Source organism: Borostomias antarcticus, assembly GCF_949987555.1.
Source record: "Borostomias antarcticus genome assembly, chromosome: 13".
NCBI lineage: Eukaryota > Metazoa > Chordata > Actinopteri > Stomiiformes > Stomiidae > Borostomias > Borostomias antarcticus.
This window is the reverse complement of record NC_140246.1, coordinates 20,314,952-20,332,579: the sequence shown is the minus strand read 5'-3', so window position 1 is coordinate 20,332,579 and position 17,628 is coordinate 20,314,952. Positions and strand designations below refer to the sequence as shown.

Genomic DNA, 17,628 nt, shown 5'->3' with positions numbered 1-17,628 from the left:
CACACCACATACATACACACACACACACACACACACACACACACACACACACACACACACACGCACACACACAACCATAAAAGAAGCGGCCACACATCCAGCGGCAGGCCACAGATGAATGTTCTGCGGTGGTGAGCAGAAAGAGAGTTGACCCTGGTAAAGCACTCAGAATGTGGCTATGGTGTCCGTGTTCCTCTCTCTGCTGCCCTCGGGGCAGAAGCGTCTCTGTTCAGTCTCATGTTGTCGGTCCTCAGCGCTGCCTCACGCCCTGGACCTGACCGGACACGAGGACCCCATCCTGCTGTTCACCGTCGTCACCAACAGCCCCCTGAGCGACGCCTACAAATACGGTACACATACTGTATATTTCAATTTCAATGTCAGTTTATTTGAAAAGGCACAGTGAATCAACAACAATGTAAATATGCCAGATTTAGCCAGGAGGCAAATTTTCATCTGTTGTCTCTGGACAAGATGTTATGAAAGGCATCCTAAAATGCACACACACTTTCAGTCACTCACTAGTCCTGATTGTAAAGGCTGAGCACAGCTTCAATTCCTGGTGGACAGGTGAGTAGCAGGTCAAGTCCTGGTGGACAGGTGAGTAGCAGCTCAAGTCCTGGTGGACAGGTGAGTAGCAGGTCAAGTCCTGGTGGACAGGTGAGTAGCAGGTCAAGTCCTGGTGGACAGGTGAGTAGCAGGTCAAGTCCTGGTGGACAGGTGAGTAGCAGGTCAGGTCCTGGTGGACAGGTGAGTAGCAGGTCAAGTCCTGGTGGACAGGTGAGTAGCAGGTCAAGTCCTGGTGGACAGGTAAGTAGCAGGTCAGGTCCTGGTGGACAGGTGAGTAGCAGGTCAGGTCCTGGTGGACAGGTGAGTAGCAGGTCAAGTCCTGGTGGACAGGTGAGTAGCAGGTCAAGTCCTGGTGGACAGGTGAGTAGCAGGTCAAGTCCTGGTGGACAGGTGAGTAGCAGGTCAGGTCCTGGGGGACAGGTGAGTAGCAGGTCAGGTCCTGGGGGACAGGTGAGTAGCAGGTCAGGTCCTGGGGGACAGGTGAGTAGCAGGTCAGGTCCTGGTGGACAGGTGAGTAGCAGGTCAGGTCCTGGTGGTTTTGGTCAGAGACCATGGTCAGGTTTAACTGCCAGGTGTGTGGGAATCTCTTCTCTTCTCACTCGTTAGCTCACACACTCACGTGGACAAGGCACAGGTACGTTATGGAGCTCAGGATGTCCCTCTAGGTTTGACGGGCCAGAGTCTAGTCTGTGACAACACCGTCCCCAGACCAGCTCAGGTTAGAGAGGTTAAACACCAACACCGTCCCCAGACCAGCTCAGGTTAGAGAGGTTAAACACCAACACTGTCCCCAGACCAGCTCAGGTTAGAGAGGTTTAACACCAACACTGTCCCCAGACCAGCTCAGGTTAGAGAGGTTTAACACCAACACTGACCCCAGACCAGCTCAGGTTAGAGAGGTTTAACACCAACACTGTCCCCAGACCAGCTCAGGTTAGAGGGGTTTAACACCAACACTGTCCCCAGACCAGCTCAGGTTAGAGAGGTTTAACACCAGTTCGTAGGTAGTTGGAGGATTCAAATACAGAGATACCTTTAGAACAGCATCCCTTTACGCTGGAAACGGCTCTTATCTCGCTGCCACAGCTCACCTGCGTTAACTCCTCACACTCCTCACACCAGACCTGCTCTCTTATTAAACGCTTCACCTGCGTTAACTCCTCACACTCCTCACACCAGACCTGCTCTCTTATGAAACACTTCACCTGCGTTAACTCCTCACACTCCTCACACCAGACCTGCTCTCTTATTAAACACTTCACCTGCGTTAACTCCTCACACTCCTCACACCAGACCTGCTCTCTTATTAAACGCTTCACCTGCGTTAACTCCTCACACTCCTCACACCAGACCTGCTCTCTTATTAAACACTTCACCTGCGTTAACTTCTCACACTCCTCACACCAGACCTGCTCTCTTATTAAACACTTCACCTGCGTTAACTCCTCACACTCCTCACACCAGACCTGCTCTCTTATTAAACGGTTGGTCAGGCAGACAGATGTATTATAAGTCCTCTACAGCACAAACACAAGCGTTTCAGATTGTGTGTGCGTGTGTGTGTGTGTGTGTGCGCGTGCATGTGTGTGCGTGCGTGCAGTGATGAAGTTCAAGCGGAAGGCGTGCTTCATGGAGTTTGCCGTGTTGCTGCTCCAGAGGGCGTTCCAGGAGGACCAGCTGCGACAGGTGACAGTCTGGGGACACGAGATCTTCACCTGGCTCAACAGGTACCTGCCTACCCCAGAGAGAGAGAGAGATAGAGAGAGGGAGAGAGAGAGAAAGAGGGAGAGAGAGAAATGAGAGAGTGTGTCTATTTTGTTAAGCACTGAACCATCAACGCTGATATTTTGTTGCAAAAAATGTCATCCGCCCGAGTGTGGGGTGGCTTCCAAAATGTACACGCCAAATGAAAAAATATACCCTTTTTGGTGCTTGCCGGTTGTTAAGTTCGAATCCTATGTGTGTGTGTGTGTGTGTGTGTGTGTGTGTGTATGTGTGTTGTCTACAGTAGAGATGAGGTAGGGCCTAGGAAGGGCCAGGAGAGAGGAGGCGCTGGCAAGGAGCTGAAGAAGATATCCTCCTCATTCATGGAGTACAAGGTGACACCACACACACACACACACACACACACACACACACACACACACACACCACCAGAGCACAGTACATTTTGCTAAGACTCTCTTAAATGAATGTTTACATAGCTGAGAGCGCTGTGTTGGTGTGAGTTAGAGCTGTGTTGGTATGTTTGTGTTTGCATATGTGTGCATATTGTTAGAGATCGTTCTGCAAGTGTGTGTGTATTGGTGTACTGGATATACAGTACCACCCAAATAAGATACAATAACTGTGTATTCTTTGTCCAATAAATAAGAAACATGAATGTTTCTGTTGCTGTATTCTAGTCACAGCATTATTGTACAAAGGCAATATAGTGCAATGTAATTAGTGTAGCAAGATAGTTATCAATAGCCAGTGTGATTAGATTCTATCTAGCTATCCTAACCAGCTAACGAGCAAGCTAGCAGGTTATGTCTGTCAACTTACACAGGTATTAAAAACAGAAGGTTTGATTCAGGTAAGGACTCAATAAGTCAGCTATCTATCTGACTGTCAGTAATGTAACATTAGCTAACGTTAGCTAGCTAACTGAAGCTGTGCCTGTGGTCTGTGGAGTTAGCTACAGTAGCTAGCCATCACGTTAGACATCACCGGGCACAAAGAGAGACTTTCTCTGCTCTGGAAATTATTTTGTTGAAAAAGGATAGTTGGGCTAGATAGTAGGGCTGTATATCATCTTGGATTTCGCGATACGATACGCATCACGATACACAGGTCACGATTCGATACGTATCACGATACAGAGGTCACGATACAATACGATACGATACGATACGTATTGCGATACACACATCATTTACTGAAAGATTTTAAGTGTTCAAGACTGAAAACTGAATGGCTCAAATGCACTATATAGATAACTCAAACTCAATGACTGGACAGAGAACTAGCTAATAAATATTTTACATTTGATATCCATGCTTTTTAAACTGTCAACATTGTAGTATTTATCGTTTTTCAAAATTATTTATATGTATGCTTTTTTAACTTAATATTGTAGAATATGCTTTTTAAACTGGATTTAAAAATTTAAATCAAAAAAAAAAAAAAAAAAGATTTTTTTTTTTTTTTTTTTTTAAATTTTACAGCGCCCGGCTGTATCGATACTCCGGGCTGAAAGATCGATACAGTATCGCGAGACTACGTACCGCGATACATCGTTGTATCGATACAATCCTACAGCCCTACTAGATAGCTAAGGCGTTTTGAACCGTGTCATAATTTATTAGCTATCGATATAATCAATTCAGAGCTTGTTTGTTTGCTTGTGCTCTCAACGAACCACAATGCAGCAGCAGTCCTTGCAGCTGGTTGCGCGGGCCAGTTTCACATCGCATCAAAGCCACGAGCAGGCTGCAATAGTCTACTACCGGTGTAACGTTTGTAGCCTCATTTGAGTATCAAGACAAGAAGGAATATAAAAGACAGGAGGCCACTGATGCTTTTAAAGCAACCTTGAGATTTAGATGGTAGCAGGGGCACAAAAGCCATGGTGGCCGCAGGGGGTACAATTATTTTCGGGGGATCACGGCCAGAGTCAGGGGCATCGGCTGTTGTTAAATTCCCACCTTGCTGTGTGTGTGCGTGTGTGTGTGTGTATTGTGTGTGTGAACTGTGTATTGTCCATAACAGAATATGTCCAGTAGCTTCTGGAGCGACAAGCAGAAGGAGCTTCTACAGAAGAAGCAACTCAAAGCCCTGAAGGCACAGAACACTGACAGGTTTGTGTGTGTGTGTGTGTGTGTGTGTAAACTCCTACAGTATGTGTATGTGCAACAAATCTCTGTATATGGCTAACCAGGGTAGGAATTTCGGCATTCCAGGGGCAAGGCTATTTGGCCCTCGGTGTCACTCAGTCTTTTAGGGCACAAAGGCCACATGCCAAGGCACAAAGGCCATTCAGTGAAATAACTGTATTTTAAGCCTACGAATAAATTCCTTTAAAGCAGTAGTTCAGTGATCCCTTTAACTGAATGGTTTACAGAGTTTTTACCACCCAAATAAGATACAACCACTGTTCTCTATGCCAATAAATAAGAAACATGAATGACATGAAAAACATAAAAAGTCTACTTTATTCATGTTTTTGTATCAAATGATGCCTCCATAATGTTGTCATAAGTCATGCAATCTTGATTGAATCATATGGAGCCGAGCAAGCATTATGCCCCTTCACTGGAAATGCTATGTAGCACTATACTGTACTGTACTGTATAGCCAAGCAACTGACTGACAATCATCCCTGCACTTAGCAGCACAATTCGTTTAAGTTGATGTAGTCTCTATAGTCACGGCATTATTCTAGAAAGGCAATATAGTGCAACGTACTGCAACTAGAAAATTGCATTTCCTGCAGAAAATGTGTGTGAATGCTGAGCAGCTGAATAGAATAGCAAAAGCATTGCTGAAAATGCATGAATGTGAAACATCTGAAATGTCAAATGCATCACACCTGAACAGCTGAAAATCCTGGAAGCTGAAAAGCCTGGAAGCTGAAATGTGAAACTAGCAGAATTGGAATCTGAACTGCATTGCCTAAAGAAGCTAAAAACTTAAATACATTGCTACAAAAGCTGGAAGATAAACTGTAACACTGTCAAAGCTCAAACATGGAATAAATGATGGAATGTATTGATAAAAAGCTTGTAAACTGGAAAACCTGGAAGCTTAGCTGAAATGTGAAACTGGCAGAATTGGAAGCTGAAGTGCATTACATAAAGAAGCTAAGAACTTAAATGCATTGCTATAAAAGCTGGAAGATAAGTTGTAATTATATCAAAGCAAGAAGATGGGAAAATAATGGAATGTATAATAGCTTAGAAGCTGAAAAACCTGGAACGATAGCTGAAATGTGAAACTGGCAGAATAGGAAGCTGAACCCAAAGAAGCTAAGAATGTAAATACTGTTAAAAAACATGTGGAAGATAAACTGTAACATTGTCAAAGCTGAAATATGGAATAAATGATGGAATGAATAGCAAAAAAAAAGGAAGCTTAGCTGAAATATACAGAATTGGAACTGCATTACCTAAAGAAGCTACAGGAAGAACTTAAATACTTTTCAACCTGAGTAGTTACAGCCTTGAACTGAGCCTTTAGCTTGAAAGATGAGCAATAGAGTAATACTATCAAAGCTGAAAGATGGAATAAATGGTGGAATGTATAGCTTAAAAGCTTGGAAGCCTGTCGGGGACAGTACAGTGACCTCTGGGCAATCTCTATGAACCCAACGGTGAAGACCGTGTGTCTCTAGCCCACATGGGCTGAGTTCTGTGGTCCATGGCGTGGTGGAAAGACTCCGCCCCCTTGGGTCACCGCTGGTCGGGGGTAGTGCCTTGTCCTCCGGGCAATCTCCTTGCACCCACTGGTGAAGACCTTGTGTCTCTAGCTCACGCAGGGGCTGAGTTGTGGGGTCTGTGGGGTGGATAGTGGCGTGGTGGCAAGACTCCGCCTCCTTGGGTCACAACCCATCGGGGACAGTACAGTGACCTCTTGGCAGTCTCCATGCACCCACCCGTGAAGATCATGTGTCTCTAGCCCACTCAAGGGCTGAGTTGTGGTGTCCATGGTGTGGTGGCGAGACTCCGCCCCCTTGGGTCAGAGCCAGTCATGGACAGTGTACGCCGTGCCGGGCTACCCACCTGCCTTCACCAGTGAAGACTGTGTATCTCTAGCCACCTCAGAGGCTGTGTTGTGAGGTCTGTGGCGTGGATAGTGACGTGATGGCGAGACTCCGCCCCCTCCAGGCAGAGCAGGTCGGGGGCAGTGCACTGACATCCGAGCAATCTCCATGTACCCACCAGTGAAGACCGTTCGTCTGAAGCTCACTCAGGGGCTGAGATGTGGCAACAGTGGTGTGGATAGTGGCGTGGTGGCGAGACTCCGCCTCCTTGGGTCACAACCCATCGGGGACAGTACTGTGACCTCTTGGCAATCTCCATGCACCCACTCGTGAAGATCATGTGTCTCTAGCCCACTCAAGGGCTGAGTTGTGGTGTCCGTGGCGTGGTGGCGAGACTCCGCCTCCTCGAGTCAGAGCCAGTCGTGGACACTGTTGGCTGTGCCGGGCTACCCACCTGCCTTCACCAGTGAAGAATGTGTGTCTCTAGCCACGTCAGAGGCTGTGTTTTGAGGTCCCTGGCGTGGATAGTGGCGTATTGGCGAGAATCCGCCCCCTCCGGTCAGAGCAGGTCGGGGGCAGTGCACTGACATCCGGGCAATCTCCATGCACCCACCAGTGAAGACCGTGTGTCTGTAGCTCACTCGGGCTGAGATGTGGGGACAGTGGCGTGAATAGTGGCATTGTGACGAGACTTCACCCCCTCGGGTCAGAGCCGGTCGAGGACAGTGTACTGCTCCCCGGGCCACCCACATGCACCCAACTGTGAAAACTGTGTCTTTAGCCAACTCCGGGTCTGAGATGTGGGGACTGTGGCATGGTGGCGAGACTCCGCCCCCTCAGGTCAAAGGTTGTGCGGGGCAGGTCAATGATTGCCAGGCCATCCCCATGCACCCCTCATTGGAGACCGTGTGTCTATAGCCCACTCCGGGGCCGAGCAGTAGCTGTGGAGGTGTTGTATGGAAGTTGAGGTGAGAAACAGTAGCAGTGAGAAGCTGTAGGTGTTTGTTATAGGTACTGTGAGTACTACACTCAAAAATAGATTAGACCACTCATCATAACTCATAGTTTTATTGAGTTCAATAGCTGAAAGAGGAGAAAAGATATTAATACAGCCTGAAAAAGAGTGTCATTCTGAATATTTCTTTGAATATAAGGAAGGTAGGAAGGAAGCTAGGAAGGAAGGAAGGAAGGATGGAAGGAAGAAATATGAATCCTACCACAGTAGTCATAAAAGGGTGCCTGTACAGAGAGCCTGCACGTGTCCCCAAATTCAAATCCCAACTGACACTGTGAGCATCCTCTCATTCACTTCAATGGAAAGGCATGCCGGCTTCAGACAGCTCTCTCTCAAAAAGTATAAAGGTCACAGCCTAGATATTCACACCGTAGGAATCCTGAGAAAATGCTGAATATTTTAGGCTATGATATGTCCGTGTAGCTTAAAAACTGTAGGCATGGCGACGAGTTACAAAAAGGGTAAAAATGCAAAATTAGCAGCTTAAAAGTTAGTGTGGGCCCATACGTTTCAATGGAGAGCGGTTGCCTAACAAATCGTCATACAGCGAAAACTATAAGTCACACGGCTTAGATACTTACATTTTACAAATCAGCACAGTTGTGTGAACGTTTTAATGTATAATATGTGTATGAGCTGTTAAAACTGTAGGAGCGACAGCAGTTTACAAAACGTGTAGATGTTTTAAAAAAACAGGCTGCCACACTCTAAAAACTGAACATTCCACACATCCACTTCAATGTTAAAAAAGGTCCAAAACAAACTTAAATTACATAAAAACTATAAGGAACTTTAAAAAACTGTTGAATGTGTTAAATGTGCTAAAGGTCCTGAACATTTTAAACTTTGAAGGAGGTTTCTAGCACAAAGAATGAAGGAGGAGATAGGTTTCAAAGCTGAAGAGGATTTCAAGGTCCGCCCATACAAAAGCTGAATATTTTGAAAACTATAAAAGATATTAAAATTCTGAAAAGTACCCCATAATGACCTTAAATAGCTGAACATTTTGATAGTTGAATGGTTTCTGTAGCTCAAAGTATGAAAGAGTTGAAGGCTGAAGAAGGTTTCAAAACTCCCCCATTGACTTCCATTCAAAACTAGAAAAAACGCATAGCGGCTAAATGCCTCTGCCCAACAATGCCAGTTGCAGTTAACCTAACAAACCCTGACTAACTGCTAACCTAACCCTAACACTAATGCTAGCTAGCTAAAGCTAGCATTAGTGTTAGAATAAGCGTTAGGTCGATAGCATTAGCATTATCATTATCATTAGGATTAACATTAGCTAGCTAGCGTTAGCATTCAAAAGTGCCTTTTGTGATGTCACAGTGACCTTGACCTTTGACATTTGAATACCAACATCGAATCCAATTAATCTAATTAAGTCCAACGGGACATTTGGCCAAATATGTACAAATTCTGTCAATGTGTTCCCGAGATATAGCATTAACAAACATCGTACAGACGGACGGACGATGGACGATGTTTTTTTTATGCCTCGCCTGGCGGAGGCATAAAAAAAAGCATGGCAATAAACAAATTCCGATTATAAAGAAGCAGAGGACTGAGCGTAACGTTGATCTAATTACCAGACTCTGATCGCGCATTTGCAGAACAGGGATACAACACCAAATTCAACAGGCTATAACAGTGCTGTTCAACGTAAGGCAAAGGTCTAACATTAAAGGAGTAATATGGTGATTGAATGTGACACTTGACAGTAGTCTTTAAATATTTATTAAAGTAAGCGCTCTTACAGTATTGTTGACTAGACGGTGTTATCGGTAACACCGGTGTCGTCATGGATTTATTAGAAACTAGACTAATAAGGGCCAAGCACATTAGAGACCATAGCATCCCCACGTCCTGTAAATGAGTGACTAACTGACTGACTGAGCGACTGACTTTAACTTTACCAGCCGCTATCCCGTGGTAAAAATAGCCAAGTAAAGGATTAAGGAATTTTGGTAACACTTTATTTTAACGGGTCGAAATTGCATCATAATTATCCAGCCTCCAGCTGGATTCGAACTCACGACCATGAGCACTCAAGCGCATTATGCTAACCGCTCCACTACTGGGTCCAATTTTGTAAATCAGCCTGACCCCTGTGTCCACCTCTGGCCCCTGTGTTGACGTGGATGGTGCTTGTGTACACTAGCTTGCTGGTATTCTAGCTGTAATGCTAGCTAATGCTAGCTAGCTAGTGCTAACAATAATGCAAATGCTAACACTAGCTAGCTAACGCTAACAATAATGCTAATGCTAACACTAGCTAGCTAATGCTAGCTAACTCTAATGCTAGCTAGCTAATGCTAATACTAGCTAGCTAAAGCTAGCATTAGTGTTAGAATTAGCATTAGCTAGCATTAGCATTATCGTTAAAAAGTGCCTTTTGTGATGTCACGGTGACCTTGACCTTTGACATTTGAATACCAAAATCTAATCCAATTAAATCCAACTGGACATTTTACCCAAATATGAACAAATTCCGTTACGCCTTTCTTGAGATAATGTGTTCATCAGGCCAAAAACACATTTTGTGAGGTCACAGTGACTTTGACCACCAAAATCATTCAGTCCAATTGGACATTTTGGCCAAATATGAACACATTCTGTCAAGCCGTTCCTGAGATATCGTGTTCACTAGGCCAAAAATGCCTTTTGTAAGGTCACAGTGACCCTTGACCTTTGATCCCCACGTTCTAAGCAGTTCATCCTTGAGTGCCATTGAACATTTGTACCAAAGGGGAAGAAATTCCGTCTGTCCGCTATCGCCTGGCGGAGGCATAAAAATTGTTGAAAAAGTTGAATATTTTAAAAAGTATTAAAAGTATAAAAAATCTGAAAGAAGCCCACGCATGTCCTTAAAGAGCTGAACATTTTGAAACTTGAACGGTTTAAGTAGCTTAAAGTATGAAGGAGCTACAGAGAGCCAAAAAACGTATGGAAGAATAAGTTAAAAAAATAATAAAGAACTGGATAACAATAGTGTGAATGCTGATTCAGCATTCACACTAATTAGGGTAGCTAGCTAGCTATCAAAAGCCAGTGTTATTGGATTATATCTAGCTATGCTAGCTAGCTATCTAACTAGCAAGCTAGTAGGGCTGTCAACTTACACAGGTATTAAAAACGGAAGGTTTGAGTCAGTTAAGCGCTCCATAAGTCCATTATCTACCTAGCACTAACGATGCTGGCTGTCAGTAATGTAACATTAGCTAACGTTAGCTAGCTAACTGAAGCTGTGCCTGTGGTCTGTGGAGTTAGCTAGCTAGCCATCACGTTAGACATCACCGGGCACAAAGAGAGACATTCTCTGTTCTGGAAATTATTTTGTTGAAAAAGGATAGTTGGGCAATGGCTAGATAGCTATGGCATTTTCAACCGTGTCATAATTTATTCAGAGCTTGTTTGCTTGTGCTCTCAACGAACCACAACGCAGCAGCAGTCCTTGCAGCTGGTTGCGCGTGCCAGTTTCACATCGCATCAAAGCCACGAGCAGGCTGCAATAGTCTACTACCGGTGTAACGTTTTATTGATATCAATGTAGTCTCAATTGAATTCATTTCGGAATATCAAGAAAACGACAGGAGACCACTGATGCTTTTAAAGCAACCTCGAGATTTAGATGGTAGCAGGGGCACAAAAGCCAAGAGGGTATTAATATTTTCGGGGCATCGACAGCCGCGGCTGTCGTGTAATTCCCACCCTATGGCTAACCCTCCGTGTGTATATGCGTGTGTGTGTATGTGTGTGTAAATCTATGTATATGGCTAACCCTCCGTGTGCAAACCTCTATGTACAGTATATGGCTAACCCTCTGTGTGTATATGTGTGTGTGTGTGTGTCTAAACCTCTATGTATATGGCTAATCCTCCGTGTGTATATGCATGTGGGTGTGTATATGCGTGTGTGTGTGTAAAACTATGTATATGGCTAACCCTCCGTGTATATGCATGTGTGTGTGTGTAAACCTCTATGTATATGGCTAACCCTCCGTGTGTGTGTGTGTGTGTAAAAACCTCTATGTATATGGCTAACCCTCCGTGTGTGTGTGTGTGTGTGTGTGTGTGTGGTTCAGGGAGAAGAAGGCGGTGAACACCCTGTGGGTGCTGCTGGGCCCCCTGCTGTGTGGTCAGCGGCGGCGGCGGCGTCTGCGGCAGGCGTGCTCTGAGGACGGTCTGTGGAGGAGCCACCTGAACCTCAGCCTGGGCCGGGCCCACCTGGCCCTGCTCTCACGCAGCCTGGAGCAGCTCCACACACCGGGCCTGCAGCTCCGGTACACACACACCAATACACACACACACCAATACACACACACACACACACCAATACACACACACACCAATACACAGACACACACACACACACACACACACCAATACACACACACACACACACCACAATACACACACACACACACCAACACACACACACCAATACACAGACACACACACATCAATACACACACACACACACCAATACACACACACCAATACACAGACACACACACACACACACACACACACACACCAATACACACACACACACACACCACAATACACACACACACACACCAACACACACACACACACACACACCAATACAGACACACGAACACACACACACACACATACACACACCAATACACACACACACACCAATACACACACACACCCTGCAGCGCTAGAACACACATATTCCTGCTAATGTACTCTACTTTGAGCTCTACGGTTCCAGCTGTACTCTACTCTGAGCTCTACTGTAGTCTACTCTGAGCTCTACTGTAGTCTACTCTGAGCTTTACTGTTCCAGCTGTAGTCTACTCTGATCTCTACTGTCCCAGCTGTAGTCTACTCTGAGCTCTACTGTCCCAGCTGTAGTGTACTCTGAGCTCTACTGTTCCAGCTGTAGTGTACTCTGAGCTCTACTGTTCTATCTGTAGTGTACTCTGAGCTCTACTGTTCCAGCTGTAGTCTACTCTGAGCTTTACTGTTCCAGCTGTAGTCTACTCTGAGCTCTACTGTCCCAGCTGTAGTCTACTCTGAGCTCTACTGTCCCAGCTGTAGTGTACTCTGAGCTCTACTGTTCCAGCTGTAGTCTACTCTGAGCTCTACTGTCCCAGCTGTAGTCTACTCTGAGCTCTACTGTCCCAGCTGTAGTGTACTCTGAGCTCTACTGTCCCAGCTGTAGTGTACTCTGAGCTCTACTGTTCCAGCTGTAGTCTACTCTGAGCTCTACTGTTCCAGCTGTAGTCTACTCTGAGCTCTACTGTTCCAGCTACAGCCAGCTGCCCCTGGCCTCCTTCTCATTGGGCCTCTCCGGGACGCTGGTCCTCTGGAAGAACATGCCCCGGCACGACCGCCTTCCAGAGCTCACCCCTCCCCCCCCCAAGAACATCCCCCAGCCCCGCCTCCGGGCCCACCGCAAGACCAAGTACCACACGCACGGTGAGGAGGAGGAGGAGAAGGAGGAGGAGGAGAGAGAGAGAGAGAGAGATAGAGAGGGCAAAGTCTATTGGTAGCGTATTGTAAACGTATGTTTCCCATGCCAATAAAGCCCATTGAATTGAATTGAATTGAGTCGAGTTGAGAGAGAGAGGGGAGGAATGACTGTCTCTCCCCCAGCTGGAGCCAGCATCAGTGGGGAGGAGTCGACCATGGGGGAGGAGTCGACCACGGGGGAGAGCGAGATGGACTCCCCCCGTGCCGCACAGATCAACGAATCAGCATGCAGCGAACCCTCGGTGACCTCCACCTCCCCGACCCGACGCTCCGCCTCCCAGATGCTGGACTCCCTGAACAAGGCTGCCCTGCACCTGAGGAGAGCCATGGTATACACACACACACACACGCGCGCACATACACACACGCACACACATATTCAGCTACTTTATCTGTCTACTGCATCTTCAGATTGAACAATTCAATATTCATATCAATATTCAGTATGTGCCTGTGTGTGCGTGTGTGCCTGTGTGTGTCTAGGTCCTGGCCCATCGTGGGGGCCACTGGACCACACTACAGTATGTGTGTGGGACGGTGTGGGACCAGGGCTGTACCATGGCTGTGCTGGTGGACAGGGGTGCGTCTCTGGACCCCCCCGCCCCCCTCACCGTGGACCAGCTCTACGCTGTTCTCACCCCGCTGCTCGTCACGGCTACCGACCTGCTGATGGACATGATGGACCGCCGGCAGGTGGAGCCACACACACACACACTTACAAACACACACATGCACGCACACGCACACACACACACACATGCACACACTTACATACAGTACACGCACACACACACGCATGTGCACACACACACACACACATAGATTGCTGTTCTTGCACTTTGCCTTCAACACTAGATTATGCTCTTAGACACTTGTTTTATGCACTCATGAGTTTTCCTACGTTAAAGGGTTAGAGGGTTAGAAGGTTAGAGGGTTAGAAGGCTAGAGGGTTAGGGTCAGAGGGTTAGAAGGTTAGAGGGTTAGAAGGCTAGAGGGTTAGGGTCAGAGGGTTAAGGGGTTAGAGGGTTAGAAGGCTAGAGGGTTAGGGTCAGAGGGTTAAGGGGTTAGAGGGTTAGAAGGCTAGAGGGTTAGGGTCAGAGGGTTAAAGGGTTAGAAGGCTAGAGGGTTAGGGTCAGAGGGTTAAAGGGTTAGAGGGTTAGGGCTGGAGCCTCACCGATGCGTAAAGATTAATCTCATGAAACCATCATAAAATCTATTGTTTATATACATTCAATTCCAAAAAAGTGTTGCAGAATCATGCAAGTACCCTCATATTCTGCAGCGACTGCAAATCTCACAAGGCCTTTGCGGCCCATTGACAGTGAATAGGACGGTTAATTATTATGCATCAATGAGATTCTCACGAATCCGCAGGGTTAGGGCGGACGTCTTTTTGGTTCGATTTGTCCACCGGGGGGTGCTCTTGAGCCAGAAAAAATAATGACATATATACAAGTTGTGAAGCACATATATACAAGTAGTGAAGACGTAATGACAAGGTGGCCGATGACGTCTTTAAGAGATGTTAGGGGTGTGCCCGAATATGAATATGGTATTCGGATGAGCACAAATAGTAGCTTTTTCCCAAATAGTAAATTCGTACGAATATTGTAAAAAATATTCGGGAGGGGGGAGAACAGTCAAATACTGTATGAGCGAGCGATACGTGCACGTTGTCTGCTTGTTGACATGACACAACAGGGGAGAGAGACAGAGAGAGAGAGAGACAGAGGCGCACGCGCTACAGTCTCGCACCTGCTGTCTGTCTAGACGTCTAGACAACGTGGAGAGGGAGAGAAAGTTTGGAGCACGCTGAGAAGCCAGATAGTAAGCAGGCAACGAACGATGATTACGTATTGTAACCCTAGTTCTATGAGTGGAGCGGAGCCCCACAGGACTAGCTCCTATTGGCTAGCAAAACCCAGCTAGCCACATTGACTGAAGAAAAAAACATACACGCACCTGTGTCCAACCAAGTCCGGTGCACCACTGTATAAGCGGGCTACGCCCGCACATCTGCTCCTAACCGAAATTTTCAGCGAGCAGACTGCGGGGTCAGCAAGTCTGTTCCCTGTGGGGCTCTCCTCCACTCATAGAACTAGGGTTACAATACGTAACCATCGTTCTATTTCGTGGAGCTCTGCCCCACAGGGCTAGCTCCTATTGGCATAAGCGGAGCTACACGACTGCACCATACACTCTTGCTGGCCCCAGTAAAGGAATGGCCAGTCAGGACACGAGCCAGGGCTCCAAGGCGAGACCATACTAACAGTTGATCCGACCCAAGCACTGGCCCCACCCCGCCACACTCAGTCTATCACAGCCGAGGGCAAGGAGAGGTACGTGGGGCGAGAGCTGGACCAAAGCGGTTACTCCATAACAAGCCCGTCCCAGCCTCACTCATAAACAGGTGCGGAACGTCACTAGACGGGCCTGCTCCTACCTTAGCTGAACCGGTGAGACCTGCGTGAGTCACGTCTGCTTTCCTAGCAGGAAAAGACCCCGCGGCTCGAACCGGTTCTCTAGCAGCGGCGAGACCTGCCGTGGTCCATTCTGACTCTTTCACAGAAGACCCGGCGACTCGAGCCGAACACCTACATGAAACATCCTGTCTAACGCTGGCTCGCACCGGCGGCCGTGTTCAGCACAGACGACGCCACAGTCAGAGGACATGGATAAAAGGTAATAACGGACAAAAGGAGATGGGGACGACCAAGTCGCCGCCGCACAGATGTCCTCCACCGACACACCATTGAACAGGGCAAGTGACGTGACCACACCCCTTGTGGAGTGTGCCCGAACAGTACCAGGCAGAGGGCGACCCGCAGTTACGTAAGACTGGGCGATGCCCTCACAGATCCAATGGGAGAGACGCTGTTTCGACAATGGAGAACCCACCTTCCCCGGACCGTGGCAAACCAACAACTGGGGGGTAGTGCGGACCGCAGCCGTGCGCTGGACGTAACACGTCAACGCACGCACAGGACACAACAAATGCAGGCGGGCCTCTTCCTCGCTCGCATGAGGTGGAGGATAGAAGGCTCCCAGCTCCAAATCCTGTGCTCTATATGCGCCCCGGACCACCTTCGGAATGAAAGATGGATCCGTGCGCAACACAGCTTTGCTCCCATCACCCGTGATGAGAAAAACTGTCAACGCCCTCAGATCACTGACCCGCTTGCCCGACGTCAGAGCAAGGAGCAGCGCGGTCTTAATCGAAAGCCACTTGAGAGATATCTGCTCCATTGGTTCAAATGGCGCTTTACATAGCGCATCCAGAACCAAGAGCAAATCCCAAGGCGGTGCCGCAGCCTTACGCACAGGGCGAAGATGGCGTGCGCCGGCCAGGAAACGTTTAACCAGGGGATGCCCGAAAACCGTAGTTTTGGCGAACCCCTCATGGCATGCGGAAATAGCACACGCATACACTTTGATAGTGGATGCTGCCAAACCGCCACCATGACCCATCAGGTGCTGAAGGAATTCCAAAATCGCCTCGACCGAGCATGACTCGGGAGCGAAGTCCCTTTCTTCACACCAACGTGCAAAAGCAGCCCATTTGCCAGAGTAAACCGAGGAAGCCGCGCGCGCACTCTGAATCGTACAGATCACGGCCGGAGAGAGTCCCCTATCAGACAATCTCCGCCGTTCAAGAGCCAGGCCACCAGCGGCTGTCCCAAGACCGGAGGCGCGCAAATCGAGCCCTCCGCCTGGGACAGCGCGTTCGGCCAATGAGGGATGTGCCACGGTTCTACAGTAGTCATGGCCATCACTTCTGCATACCATCTCGCCCAGTGGCGGTCCAGTGCTATCAGTATTACTGATGCACCCTCTGACCGCACCCTGGTGGGCCAACAATGGTAAAATCAGCCCCATCGGCGGGAAAGCATACAGCAGCACCCCCGGTCAGGGGGCATGCGCGAACGCATCCACGCCCAGCGGAGGCTTGTCCTGCTGTTTCAGAGAGAACCAGAGGGGACACCTTGCGTTCTCTCTCAAAGTGAAGAGATCCACCCCTGCTCTGCCGAACCCTCCCCCTCTCCCTACTTGTATTTTCTCCCTCTACAAGATTCTCTATTTGGAATTGTCCAATGATAAAGTGGAGGGTTAGACCATTCTCACCATTACATCTTTATGAGATCCAACTGTTCCCACCAAAATGTGAAATTTAAACGGCTTGAAAGTTAGAGCACTGAAACGTCCCTATGACAATTCTCACATTTACATCTTTATTAGACACAATTAAATCTTTATTAGATTTATTAGATCAAGACCTCCGATTTACTGAAGATGACGTCTTTGCTAGATAAGTCAGACAAAAAAATCGAATGTTTACGCGTTGGGAAGTTGATGGAGCGTGATCACCCCTAGTGGTCAAAGTGTAGAACGCAACTTTTCTCACGTAACCGTCATGAACATTCATCAATACGCATTGATGAGTTTTGGCGTGCTTTCCCACCCTAACTTTCCTTGTCCCGCCCTAATTAGAGGGTTAGGGTTAGAGGGTTAGAAGGTTAGAGGGTTAAAGGGCAATGCTCGTTTTTGACAACCTGGACCTTATTTACGACATATTATAAGAAGTTTGACTCACCGAGATCACTTTTGTGTAGTGTTCGCCGGTAGAAGAAATTTAAAATCCAGCGCGAGCCAGTATATCCATGTAATGACGGTGATCGGGGCACCGAGAATGCAGTTTCTCAAAATCTATTTTCGGCCGCTAAACGGTTGTTTTCATCAATCAGATTGAATGAATCGACAGTTGAGATTCCTCAACGCGAGGCATTGTTGATGTT

At 47.4% G+C, this 17,628-nt stretch overlaps 1 protein-coding gene across 1 annotated transcript in view; it reads left to right on the top strand.

The window, feature by feature from the left end:
- cfap54 (cilia and flagella associated 54) overlaps positions 1-17,628 on the top strand; it is a gene marked incomplete at both ends in the record, with an annotated part of 92,298 nt that overhangs the window by 29,716 nt on the left and 44,954 nt on the right. Inside the window, 7 exons of the mRNA XM_084448042.1 lie at positions 255-350; positions 2,171-2,297; positions 4,335-4,412; positions 11,413-11,610; positions 12,612-12,781; positions 12,959-13,164; positions 13,319-13,528. Coding sequence (XP_084304168.1) covers positions 255-350; positions 2,171-2,297; positions 4,335-4,412; positions 11,413-11,610; positions 12,612-12,781; positions 12,959-13,164; positions 13,319-13,528 — 1,085 coding nt within the window. The remainder of the gene's footprint in view (positions 1-254; positions 351-2,170; positions 2,298-4,334; positions 4,413-11,412; positions 11,611-12,611; positions 12,782-12,958; positions 13,165-13,318; positions 13,529-17,628) is intronic.